Source organism: Lolium perenne, chromosome 6 (assembly GCF_019359855.2).
Source record: "Lolium perenne isolate Kyuss_39 chromosome 6, Kyuss_2.0, whole genome shotgun sequence".
Lineage (NCBI taxonomy): Eukaryota > Viridiplantae > Streptophyta > Magnoliopsida > Poales > Poaceae > Lolium > Lolium perenne.
The window spans coordinates 270,719,269-270,731,675 of record NC_067249.2 but is presented as its reverse complement, the minus strand read 5'-3'; the positions used below and the strand labels follow the sequence as shown (position 1 = coordinate 270,731,675).

Below are 12,407 nucleotides of genomic sequence, written 5' to 3'. Positions count from 1 at the left end.
TTCCTTCATGCCGCGTTTGGGGACGTCGCTCCCCAGCCGCGTCCCCCAAACGCCGCCCCCCTAAACTTGTTCGTGTGCCAATAACGCGTCGGGCTCGCCACTTCCCGCCTCGCTTCTCGCTTTGTTCGGTGTCCCCGGAGCGTCCCTGTGGAGCGGGGATGGGCTCGGGACTCCGGACAACATATAGGGCCGCGCCGGATGGAAAGATCCTTTGGAACGCGCGACTAAAAATGAAAATATGTCCGGCGCGCTTCAAAATTCTTTGGAAACGCTTTAGAGGACGCGGCTGGAGATGCTCTTGGGGTCCTAGATTATTATTATGAGAGACCTCCTAGTAAACGGTCGTCTCCTTCCCCTTCTCCCTACCAGTCGTCACTGCCTTTGCTTGCACTATTTCCATCGCTTTCCCCGGCTAGCTGGCTCCCCGTGCGTTCTTCCTCCCAACCAAAATCCATCGACGGGCACGGCTCCTCCGCCGGCGCAGCTTCGATCCACCACCTCGGCCGCACCGTGCACCACTACGTTGCGGTCCAGTCTTTCCCTGGTTAATACTCTTTGATCCCCATTACCGTCACCAAATCTGCACCGCGCCGCGGTTCGGCCGCGCTGGTGATGGCGTCGAGCTCGAGCACCGGGGAGGGACCTCCGCTGGTGACAACGGAAGCCAAGATGGTTGTGGCCACGGGCCGCGACCATTGCCAGCAGTTGAAGGATATGCTGAGCAAGGAAGATACTTGGAGCATGGTAGTGGTGGCGGCCTTAAGCAACCAGACTTCCATACCCAATCCTCGCTCAGCGCCCGTGGTCATGGATCCCGGGCTGCTTGCGGTGGCCTGCTCTGGCTCGTGGAAGAAACTGCAATCGTTTCTCAACGGGGATCCCAGTCCAACCTCCAGCGACGGGAACATCCGAATCCGATGCTGTTGCTGCTCATGGAAGAAACGGCAAGCGCTTCCTCACCCGGAACCCCGTCCAACCTCCAGCAACGGGACCACCAGAAGCTCAGCTATCCAGCAACCTTCTCACGACCAAGAAGCACTTCTCCGGCTGTCTTTCTTGGACGGGGTCACCGTTGCCGGCGACACTTTTCTCCATGTTATGGCCACCAATAGCGTCGAGGAAGATTTGGTCGAAGATGGCCCTGGCCTCATCTGCAGCAAGGCAGTACAGCGCCTCTTCGTGCGGAACAACAACGGAGATACGCCCCTGCACTGTGCGGCACGAGCAGAGAAATCCCAAATGGTGACATTTCTGGTCGATCTTGCCAGAGGCAACGATGCCAACACAGTCAAGGCACTTCTGGAGAAACAAAACAATAGAAGATGGACAGTCCTGCATGAGGCTGTCCGTGCTGGGAACAACCATATAGTCAAGTTGCTCATGGAGGCGGACCCAGAATTGGCCAGTTTTCCGCAAGATGGTACTTCTCCGTTGTACCTAGCCATCTTACTAGAAAATAAAATCATCGCCAAAACACTCTACGAGAAGAGCAAAGGGATTCTTTCATACTCTGGACCAAATGGACAAAATGCACTGCATGCTGCTGTTCTCCGAGGCAAAGGTACCCTTGTTCACTTCCTTTCAAATTTCTAAATCTTGGTTTAACCAACTATGTTTTCCGTCTATTTTGCATATATATAGATATATATATATATATATATATATATATATATATATATATATATATATATATATATATATATATATATATATATATATATATGGAAAATAGCCAGATAGCCACATGGCTAGCTACCCATGGGATCAAAACCGTCCACCCACCCCATAGATGATATAGGGAGCATGAATTGGTGGAACCAGAAGCCAACGTGGCCCTAACGCCGTCACATGCGGAGCAAACCTCTTTTTCCACACATGGCATCTCCATGATATTACAAAAAAATAGAGGGATATCACGTCCCAATCGATGGCGTCTCAATGAGCGTTGTATGATGTTTTTGCCGAACGAGAGCAGCACGGCATGAACAACTTCGCCCACCTCCACCATTAAAAAAGTCATGCTCCAGCCACGTACCTAGCTAGCAACGGCATGAAAAAATGGTATGTGGCAAAAGAGATATGCAGAGATAAACGTCAGCACAAATAACACAACTTGTGAAGCAAGATGGTTGTCACAAATATTCGAACAAACATAAGCATAAAAATTTGTAGGGAGCTGATCGCGTGCGCTGGTTTGTTTTTGGCGATTTTTATGGGATTATACTCATGCCCCTACCGGTTAGGTGACCAGCTTGGCACGCAGTTTCAAAACACGGGGTTTACCCCTCTCTTCCACCTCTTCTTCTCCACTGGAGCGGCGCCACGACGAGCCTTTAGGCTTGCTCCTGATCCAGCAACATATTCTTGATTAGCACCCGCGTTCGCCACTCGCAGCTATCGATTCCAGAGCACGAGCTACATAGGTCCGTCTCGTTCCGCACGCGTGTTAATCGTCGTTCATGGCACCTGTGTACACACATCTTTTCCATTAGTAACTCACGGGTGTTTTTGTAAAGCAGGATGAGCACCGGCAACGGGCAATGGATCGGGCGGAAGGGCCGCACCCCCAAGGTCGCAGCGTCGAATCAAGTGGATCCTCGCGCATCAATCAAGCTTCCCAAGTACGCAAGATCGGATCTGCTTGTCCGTCTGAACAAGATCATCAGTTTATTCACAGAGAGGCAGATTGCGCTCGCCGGATCTACCGGTTTCGGTGCTTTTGCAAAGTCTGTTCATGCAGTTCAGTTCGACAAGCAGTTCACGACGTGGTTGATGCCAAGGGTAGACACCATGAACAGGACTATTGGACCGGTTGATGGGAAGAGGATCATGATATTCCAGGAAGATGCAGGCAGTGTGTTCGGCGTTCCTTTCTTGGGGAAGGAGGTGTACGATTCATCACTTGACAAGTCGGAAGAGATGCGGCAGGAAGTAATGGAGCTCATAGGAATGCAATCCCCGGAAGCGGTACCAAGCGAAGCAGCTGAAAAAACACTGACTACATTAGCAGGCCGTGAATTGTCGGACGAAGAGGAAGACAAGTTTAAGGTTGCATTTGTAGTGTTTGTCCTATGGATTCTATGCGACAGCAGCAACGACGGAGACAAAGAATCACGCAACTTTTGGCCAGCTCTGAAACACGCAAGCACAATCCACACTTTCAACTGGGCATCATATATCCTTGATTCAGTCATCTCGTCTTGCGTCAATGCTAGGCTGGCAACGCGGTCGAACACTAGCTATTCACCGCCTGCTGGGACTGCTCTTTTCCTCCAGGTTTGCATTGACAACATGAACCGGAATCCTCCATCCTTTTCACTATTTTTGACATTATCTGTTGGAGAACGCATGTATATTGCATACTTCCCCTTTTATCAGTGTGTGGAATCCATTTTTTCATAGGTTTTTTCGTGACGCAGGTATTCTACCTGGACAACATGGATTACGGGCCATTGTCTCTACCAAAGAGCAGTGCCCCCCGAATATCCCTATTCAACGCGCAGACGCTGTCAAAACAAATCATGGCTGAAACAATCGGACTCAGGGGGCAAACTCCATGCAGGTTGTTTGGAGCGGGGAAGGTATACGATCACGTTTTGTTCAGCTGTTCTCTCGATCCACCGAAAACTGAATTCCTTATTGTATAACTGCATTTGTTTCAACCCACCCCTTCCCCCCAGGCACGAAGAAGCGAGGACGTTGTGTACAGAAGGGTGATCAGTCGCGATGCTACAGCCCGGATGGTCAGCAAAATAGCATCCGCAGCGGCCAACAATAAGCCCGAATGTGCTGAGAAGCCGCACTGTTCTTTGCAGAACACAGCTCGTTGCTCTCCGAAGAACAAGCAGAAAAGGATCAGGGCTGAGCCGGATCTAACAAACACACAAGGAGTTGGATCCAATGCACCGATGGACGTAAGAACTCAAACGTGAACATCACATTTGCCAGATGAGCACGACCCCTACTGCAAATTATATAGTCTTGCCTATTTTGGCTACATTCACGTTATCTGTTCACACATTTTTTGGTGACCCTTGCCGGCACCATCGCAGGTCAACATGCAAGCTCTACTAGCCGTCAAAGCACACAAGGCTAGGTGCCTCAAGGTACTTGCCGTTGCGAGGAAAGCTCTTGACGAAGAAACTGACAAGTTGATTGCCACATTCAGCAAGATGGGTGCTGCACATGAATTACTACAGCAGGCCACATTAGTTTCGAGTGTCAGCGACAAACAATCTGAATTACAGATATCACCGGGGCAGCCCTTCACCCCTTCTCCCACTACGCCAAGTTCGTCAGGTAAGATCTGCTGGACAGTGCATTTTCAAACAGCTGGACTGCTGCCACCATGTTTACGTTTTTTGTATACAGATTCTGAATGTCACTGAAACGTTCATTACGATGCATGCAGACACCCATGCACTGGCAGCCAACCGGAAGAGCTTCTTTGGATGCGATGCTCCACCTTTCTCTCTCGGGGACGAGTTTGAAGAGTTGGGTGTAAAGGAAGTAACAAACGGGCAGTCCACAAGCTCCATGGTAACCTCTGTCATTTCTCCGCTAGGGCCTAGCCCACCGAGGAAAACCATCAGAAGGTCCAGCCCGATTTCCCCGTTGGCAGACACAAAAAAGAAATCTGGGGAGTATCTTTTTAACAAGAGATCAACGGGTGTAATAAACCTAAATGACACTGCAGCTGAATTAGAGTTCACACAATCTCCTGTCAACCGGAAGGTTGTCCGCGAAGGCCGCATAATCTGCCCCCCGAGGGACACGTCACGGCCACACAGTGCCACGAAATCAAAGGCAGCTTCTGAGTTCTACAAATGGGCTATGAACGCAGCCGTAGACCCTAACAGGCGAGTATCTCCAACCAAACCCACCGTAGGATGGATTGGCAAACTAAACAGAACCACACTATTGAAATCAGTTGTCGCTTTTTTTCTACCCACACATCACTTTATGTTGTTAACTCACACGGCTTTCTGCCTCACACACAGGTACTGGGTACGCCATGGGTCCCCAAAGTTCATTGAAATTTCAATGGCACAAATCAAAACACAATTCACCGGCAAGCACTCTTATGAGCCGGACACATGCGACGCCCTGCTCCGGAGATTCCAACAAATGAGTTATAATGGTGTAGCCATTTCTTGGAGGCACTACCTCGAAACAGACTTTGCGGTACGCACCTCTCAACTGTACCAATATCTGCCATGCGATCTTAATTTTGTGTCCATATCCGATGTCTTTGAGTAGTTATTTTATTGCAAATCCTCCTACTTTAACATGTACATTTGTATAACAACACGTTTTGCACCCGTTGATTTCACATTTGAGCAAGATGCGTGCACTTGCTGGTGAAGATTACCTGTCGTCCAGAAGCATCCAGAACCAATGGATAGGGAAACAAATCATGTACGACGTCTCCAAGTGCATGTTGGTAAGGATATCGTATGAGTGTCGCCACCTTTGTTGCCAATTACCACTGACACCTACTAATTTCTCCATAGTAACATCCGGCCACCTACTGATTACTCCATACATATTGTACATCCCCAAAAACAGATCATCACAATGGCCATGGTTGACAACAAGTGGGTGTCCTTCGCGTGGGACCTGAAGAGGAGACAGTTGACAATACACGATGCAAGCAACAAGTTGGACAAATGGGAGTCTCATAAAATTGTTGCTACAATCCTTAATTCCGCTTTGCGCAAGTGTATCGCGGCATACTTCGATGGATGGAATGTAGATTTGGGCAGGTGGGCAACGGTGTACACATCAGCTTCTTCCAGGGGAGATGACAAAGAAAACAGGTTAGGGCTTCAACAATGCTTTTGTACACAACTGAAAACATTACCAATTTTAGAAGGGCAGCACACATTTTATGACACTGATGGACTTCTTCTTTTTTTCATGGATCAGCTGCCGTGATTTTGCAACGGACGCATTATATTTCTGCCAGACGTTCGACGGTGTTAAACAGGGCGGTCGGCTAACATCGGTGAGTCACGTTGTTGTCTCCACCGTCTGATGGCCAAATTTTTTTATTCAATTCGCTACAAAAGTTGGATGAAGTATACACAGCAATCTAATAGAATCCTTCCGCACAAACGCAGCCAAAGGATGACTTCCCCACGCAGGCGGATTTGCTCTTTGACGTTCTTCACCTTAAGAACAACACAGGAACACTGCCACCACAGTTTGTCCAGGATCTAGATGAATGAACCTACAGGTGTCACGAAACATGTTGCCAAAACGTCTGGCAACCAATGGCAACACTAATCAGTTCCCATGTATTGCATGCACCTTTCTTTATTATGGTGAACACTACAAACTAAAGATGTTATGTTAAATGGTGCATGCAACAAAAAGATCCGATGATTTCTTTTTGTTCTATAATGTTTCAGTTATACTATCGACCCATCGATCGCAACGCCATAGTATCAAGGACGAATGGCAACCCGAACGTCATTTTTCCGGCTCGCTTACTTCATAATATATTCATGCTTCCTGACTACCCCCCCCCCCCCCCCCCCGATCGCCCGATATCCCCTAGTACCATCGCCTATTAGATTTAACTCACATAACACTCTCCCTAATCAGCATAGGTACGGTAAAAAACCATTTAGAGCATATCCAATGTAGCCCCTCAAATAGGGAGAGTCAGTCGACTCGACACAATATCTACCAACTCCAAGAAACAACCACCGAATAGGGCCAAAAGGCCTCACCGACAAATCAACCTCCACGCCGCCTTAATCAACGGTTTCCCACAACGGACAAATCAACCTCCACGCCGCCTTAATCAACCGGCAAAAAAATTTCCACAACGACATCGGCACGATGTTGACACTCTGTCGGCGGTCGGAATAGATCCGCCACATCCTCTTTAGCTGTTCTGCTGCCGATCCCCGATCATCGGCAGCTCCAAGCGGTGACGCACCATAGATGCATTTGGCCGACCAAGCTGTACTAAGGGTGCGTGGCCGCGGATATGGCAAGCGGCGTCCGATCGCGTCCGACCCTTTGGCGGCCCGTCTCCCTTCATCACACATGTCGGTGACCGGGGGATGTTTATTGAATGTGGACTGCAGGGACCTATCCCACCGATCCTCTCCCATTTTCCACTGTCCATCCACCCGGTCGCAACCGCCGACATGCCCCAAAAACGACGATTCAGGCACTGAGGCGAGGACGCCTGAAGCAGCAGATGTCTTCCACCATCGAGGCGAGCCTGCGGAAACCGCGGCGGCCTCCAAATCAGATAGGCCGCCGACGGTGGCGCGGCATTGGCGCACACGCTGCCGCAGTTGCTCCAGCCATAGCCGGAGGCCTCGGAGGAGGATCCCGAAACCACGCGTCGCTCTGCTCATCTCAGTGCCGGAAGAGGAAGCCAAATCGCCGCACCTACAACAGGCCATTCGCACCTCCCCCATGGAGAAGGAGGCTCGGCAAGCGGTGCAGGAAGCGGCGCGGCGGCAGGAGGCCAGGCGCCGCGCGGGGGACGATTTTTCGTTGCCGCCCATCATGTTTGGTCCTATATCCATAACATTATATCGGGGTCAACCGTGTGGACATGCTCGTACGGTTCACATCACATCGGATACACAAACAGAGTGCTTCTATATTTATTCAGCCAGGTCAAATAACCCAAATTTTGCCACGCCCGGCAGCGCGTCTATTGACTGGATCATGTTATGTTAACACTATGTCCCTCGTGCAATTGTACCAATTTCCCCGCGCATCAAGATCACCGACTGCACACTTCGCATTGTTCGGCAACTGCAACACAACCGAGGGATGCAGGCAACACAATGACACAACCGGAGCAAGTAAGACGTCGATCGGGTTCGTGCCGAACAAGGTCCACCCTTTACTCCCTCAACGTTCGGCAACAACCACGCACCGGCGTCCGTTCGCCATAGCTTGGCGATATGTTGTTTGTGCCGAAAATGGAAGAGCGCCGCACAATCTGTTGTATGATATGGGCGTAGTATATATATCCATGCGCCCGCCCACTTAGAAATCACAACACTCCCAGAGCCATGAGGAACAATCGATTAGCCATGCTACTTGCAGCCCGCGTTGCATCAAAGCAGGCACGTAGGGTAGTCCCTCGTGTAGCCAGGGTTCGCCGTCGCTCACACGCACCATCGGCGCCTGGATCACCAGTGTCCACGCTCGCTATGTACCATCCACCCAGCCCACGCTCCCCACCCACCCCTGGCAATGGCATTTCCCCTCCTCCAAGCCCCAACAGCCCGCCACCCACGCAAGCCGTTCCCGCCGTGGCGGAACACGCCGCGCCTGACGACGACAGTGGAGGCCACTCACCCAACTGGTGGTCCGGCGATGAGGAGCTCCCGGACTCCCCTATGCCGGATGATGTGCACGGAGCCGGGCTCGCCGAGGCGGACGCTGACGACGACCAGTACGGCGTCGTCATCCGCGACTCGCTCCGCGACGAGGCGGAACGTGAAGCGAGGGCGGCGGCGTACGAGGAAAACAAGCAGCAGAACGAGACTGTAGACGACTGGCTCAAGGCCGTCTCCGGTGTCGAAGACAAGGAGGAACTATCTGCGAAGGGCGCGCCCGACACCAACTGTTTTGCAGATGCAGCGGAGGGCAAGGTGTCCACCGGCGACACGCCAGTCAAGGGCGAGCCAGGTGACCTCCCGGAGTTCAAGGATGGCATCATCGACGTCTCCGACGGCGAAGAGTCCACCGACACGACATCTGCTCCGCCGGACGTCAGCCGCGTCAACAAGGAAGCTCACGTGGAGATCATCTACTTATCAGACTAGTGTTCTCTCTTGTCGCAGCCGGCTCTACGGCCTCGCGCCCGCCATGTCCTTGCTTACGTCCATCATCCTAGCTAGCCATCTATGGTTTTAAGTTTCTATCTAGTCGTAGACCCGCTCGCGTGTACCAGGTTTACCTTGCAGTTGCGCCGTCCCCGATGTGCCGTTATAGTCCGGCATGTAGCTCTCCATTCCTAGTTCGTTTGTAAACCCAGGCTTTTGCCTCTACGTATATCTTTATGAATTACCCATCCGCATCATCTACTTATGTTATTTGATGGCTGAGTTTATTTTCGCAACGTCCAGTCCGCTATTTTTCCCCATAAATATTAATCACTCAGCTTAACTTTTGCCAAAAAAAAAAAAAAAAAAAAACACACGTCTACGTTGGAAATACAAAGGTTACATAGAGTGTACTACTTGTTACAACGACAATGGCTAGTTATTTTTCCTTTGAAATTAACGAAAATGTCTAGTGAGGTGGTGTCAGCATGTACATTGTGCTCCTTCCGCCTCACGTGTCTCTCTTCAGACTTCCCACCGCAAACACCAATAAAACAACTCAAGTTCAGATCCACAACCTGCGGATCCAAATCTTCCGCAACCACCGCATAGCCATGGATCCCCGAAGCCAGTCACCACCACCACCGCCGCTGAATCCCGATCAGCACCCTGTCCTCGGTGACGGGAATATACTCGCCGAGATCTTGTTTAGGGTCAACTCCACGGCCTCTACAGCCAGATGCTCTTGCGCCCACAGATGCTTCCGGGCGCAGATCCTACATCAGGATTTCGCTCTTACCTACTCAAAGCGGCAGGATCCGGCAAGCATAGGGTTCCTCGTGGCGTCAGGGTCGGGATCAGGACTATTGACCTGGCTAGCCGACACGGATGACGCCATCGGGGACGACACGGCGAAATTGATCAGATCCAGGATCTGCCGATCTTCGTTCGCCCGTGAGCGGATCGTCGCTTGCAGGGGCGGCGCCGCAGTCGTCGACAGGCCCGATGCATACTACACCTTGCGGATATGCGCCAACGACATCGCGCTGACGAAGGTGGCACCGCGATCTCCACCAATTCCTCGGTCAGCTTCTTTCGTCTCATCCAACTCATACGGCAAATTTGTTGTTCTGCAAGACAGAAGCAAAGAATATACTGCATTCTTTGTCCAAGAGCCGTCCAATCCACCCACACGTACTGCATTTGGGGTAAGCTGCGGCCCCCCCGCATCCTACAGCATCCACATACGGTGTTTCTCGTTAGATGAATGGAAGTCATATGACAGTTGCCAGATCAAGCCAACCCATCCTATATGCTTCCACAACAATCCTAGTTGCATAATTCACAAAGATTGCCTCTACATGGCATATCTGTTAGGTGTCATAATAACATTTAGGTTTAGTAACCACACTTTCAACACCATAGCATTGCCCAAATCCATCACTGATGGCATTATGTTCGATACTGATTATGCGATTGGTGAGCATCGCCATTCCGCCTTGTTGCTAGCCCATCTTAAGTTTGGATTTCTAAACACTTACGCTCTCTCCGAACACGGAAACAACTACTCGTGGATCCACATGTCATCATCAAGCCTTATAGACATTTTTGTATCACAACTTGGCCCTTCCATGTGGCAACGGTTCATCAAGGTTGCTGACACTCAGTCAGACCAATCAGCCGCAAAACAATTGCAGATTAGAGGTGTCACTCTGAACGGAACACACATTTTCATTACGCTGGCTGTTGATCAAGGGTTCTTCATATATAACTCATCAAAGTCGAAGATATATGAGATCCACAGAGGCCCCAAGGGGGAGACAGGATGTGTGCTGCCTCTGACAGAGCCATGGCCACCTATTTTCTGAGATCTCTTTACTGTAATGTTTTCACATGTAAGTCATGGGATCCAAATGTGTTAGCATGTATTTTGGACGAACGAGCACCATCATGTGGTTTGGACCCTGTGTTTATGAACCATCGCAAACTAGTTTTTGCTCCTGATGTAATAGAACTCCCAGGTTGCCTCTGTTATGCATCATTCCCAGCATGTACATCGTTATGGGTAAAGAAAACTCACGTTTCTGTGCAAACCGACCACTCAATAACAATGCTGCAATCTGTAATCCCTTCTGAATTAGATGGTACTACATTTTTCTGATGGAGGAATTTCCCTTCAAACATTACACATGATTCATTTCGTATAGCAGCATGAATTTCGGAAAAAACACGACTGTCACATAGTTACGAAAACAAATGAAACAGGACACAACCAAAACAATTCAGCATCTACAGGGGTTGGATGTCTCCGGAGAATCAACCGCCTAAATACGAACTTAAACTGAACAATATGCATAACTAATTGTGCCGGAACAACATGACCAAAGAGCAGAATCCAGCATTTATAAATTATCTGTACCATCAGGGGCGCACACCACTTGTAATCTCTACCTACTGGATATTCTCTATCCAAGACATGGTCGTCGTTTGGAGAATATGCATACAAGGCACGCACGCTGCATTTCAGCAAGTAAACGTCAACAAGCTGCCGCTACGCGTCTTCGCTCACGATACCCAACATTCCCATGACTGTTTTATTCTTCTGAGCCAGCAGACTCTCCAGCAGAAACGCAATGTGCAAAAATCATAACAGACAACCATCCTCTATATAAACCAGCCCTCAGCTATCGAGATTCATAGCGGAGTACATCAGGACATTCAGGTTTCCCCACAAAAGGTTAGAAGAACAACAATCTAGCTATGGACCAGAGCAATGGAGCAAATGGTTCAAGCTTAGGGAAGAGCTATGAAGCAGCAAGAGCCATCGTTCATGTACCCTGCCCTGGCTTCATTCAGGTAATCCCCCGAACTGTCCATACACATGCATCTGCAATTTGCGGTCATGGAGCAAGGAAACTAATGTATAATCTCTTTCACTTCGCAGGCGTCACCAGCAACTGCACACTTGCACCAGACAAGCATCAGGAACTATACATCCGTTCAAGAAAGTAATCCGATAAACAGAGAGAAGACCTTGATGCCGGTCAACACAAAACAGATCAAAGATGCATGGATGGGGCGCACACATGAATACATGGTGATAAACAACACCGCCGTGTCGACAGTAAGATGCAATTCCTTTTCAATCTCGAAACAACCAACTGACTATTTTACCACATTCAGCGAAAACTATCCTGCTTGACATTACATGACACACAAAACCTACATATCTCTAAAACTAGTTTTTTGGTCTACCTTTTGGTTCACGCAGGTTAAGATCATCGGACAGATGCGTGGGATGAGGAAAGACGAGTACAAAGGCACTTTCAAGATCGAAGATTGTTGCGGCGTACTAAAGGCATCTATTTGGTTCACGGGCGAAAGAGATGAACTCGATTGCGTATCGTAAGTCCAATGTCTTATTATACCCTCTCCATACTCGCGATAACAAACTAGTTAACAAAACCCATCCCCAGATTTTACACAAATGGCTTCAACATGGAAACGTTTTTCACGCAGGGAGGGTGCATACGTTGCGGTGATAGGCAGGATTAAGCTGGACGGTTTGTCCCCAGAAATCCAGTGTTACGACTGCAG

The 12,407-nt window shown here is 49.6% G+C and overlaps 3 protein-coding genes across 3 annotated transcripts in view; all 3 read left to right on the top strand.

Annotated features, from left to right (window-relative positions):
- Positions 1-406: 406 nt before the first annotated feature.
- The window catches only part of LOC127326725 (uncharacterized), a 35,886-nt gene continuing 23,885 nt past the window's right edge, over positions 407-12,407 (top strand). The window contains exon 1 of the mRNA XM_051353511.2: positions 407-1,561. Coding sequence (XP_051209471.2) covers positions 613-1,561 — 949 coding nt within the window. The 5' untranslated portion in view covers positions 407-612. The remainder of the gene's footprint in view (positions 1,562-12,407) is intronic.
- On the top strand, positions 2,521-5,036 carry LOC127326726 (uncharacterized). The gene is made up of 6 exons (XM_051353512.1): positions 2,521-3,276; positions 3,420-3,581; positions 3,681-3,914; positions 4,053-4,299; positions 4,412-4,863; positions 5,001-5,036. The coding sequence occupies exons 1-6, from the start codon at positions 2,521-2,523 to the stop codon at positions 5,034-5,036; spliced, it is 1,887 nt and encodes a 628-aa protein (XP_051209472.1).
- Positions 5,015-6,377, top strand: LOC127326715 (uncharacterized). The gene is made up of 5 exons (XM_051353503.1): positions 5,015-5,184; positions 5,345-5,443; positions 5,569-5,819; positions 5,929-6,007; positions 6,123-6,377. The coding sequence occupies exons 1-5, from the start codon at positions 5,044-5,046 to the stop codon at positions 6,228-6,230; spliced, it is 678 nt and encodes a 225-aa protein (XP_051209463.1). The 5' UTR covers positions 5,015-5,043; the 3' UTR covers positions 6,231-6,377.

What these genes read in the sequence shown, in the direction of transcription:
- LOC127326715 (XM_051353503.1), top strand. Translation starts at nt 5,044, where the DNA reads ATGGCACAAATCAAAACACAATTCACCGGCAAGCACTCTTATGAGCCG. An exon ending in ACCTCGAAACAGACTTTGCG is followed by an intron (nt 5,185 to 5,344) that starts GTACGCACCTCT and finishes CATTTGAGCAAG; the next exon opens with ATGCGTGCACTTGCTGGTGA. An exon ending in ACGTCTCCAAGTGCATGTTG is followed by an intron (nt 5,444 to 5,568) that starts GTAAGGATATCG and finishes CCCCAAAAACAG; the next exon opens with ATCATCACAATGGCCATGGT.
- LOC127326726 (XM_051353512.1), top strand. Translation starts at nt 2,521, where the DNA reads ATGAGCACCGGCAACGGGCAATGGATCGGGCGGAAGGGCCGCACCCCC. An exon ending in GGACTGCTCTTTTCCTCCAG is followed by an intron (nt 3,277 to 3,419) that starts GTTTGCATTGAC and finishes TTCGTGACGCAG; the next exon opens with GTATTCTACCTGGACAACAT. An exon ending in CCGTAGACCCTAACAGGCGA is followed by an intron (nt 4,864 to 5,000) that starts GTATCTCCAACC and finishes CCTCACACACAG; the next exon opens with GTACTGGGTACGCCATGGGT.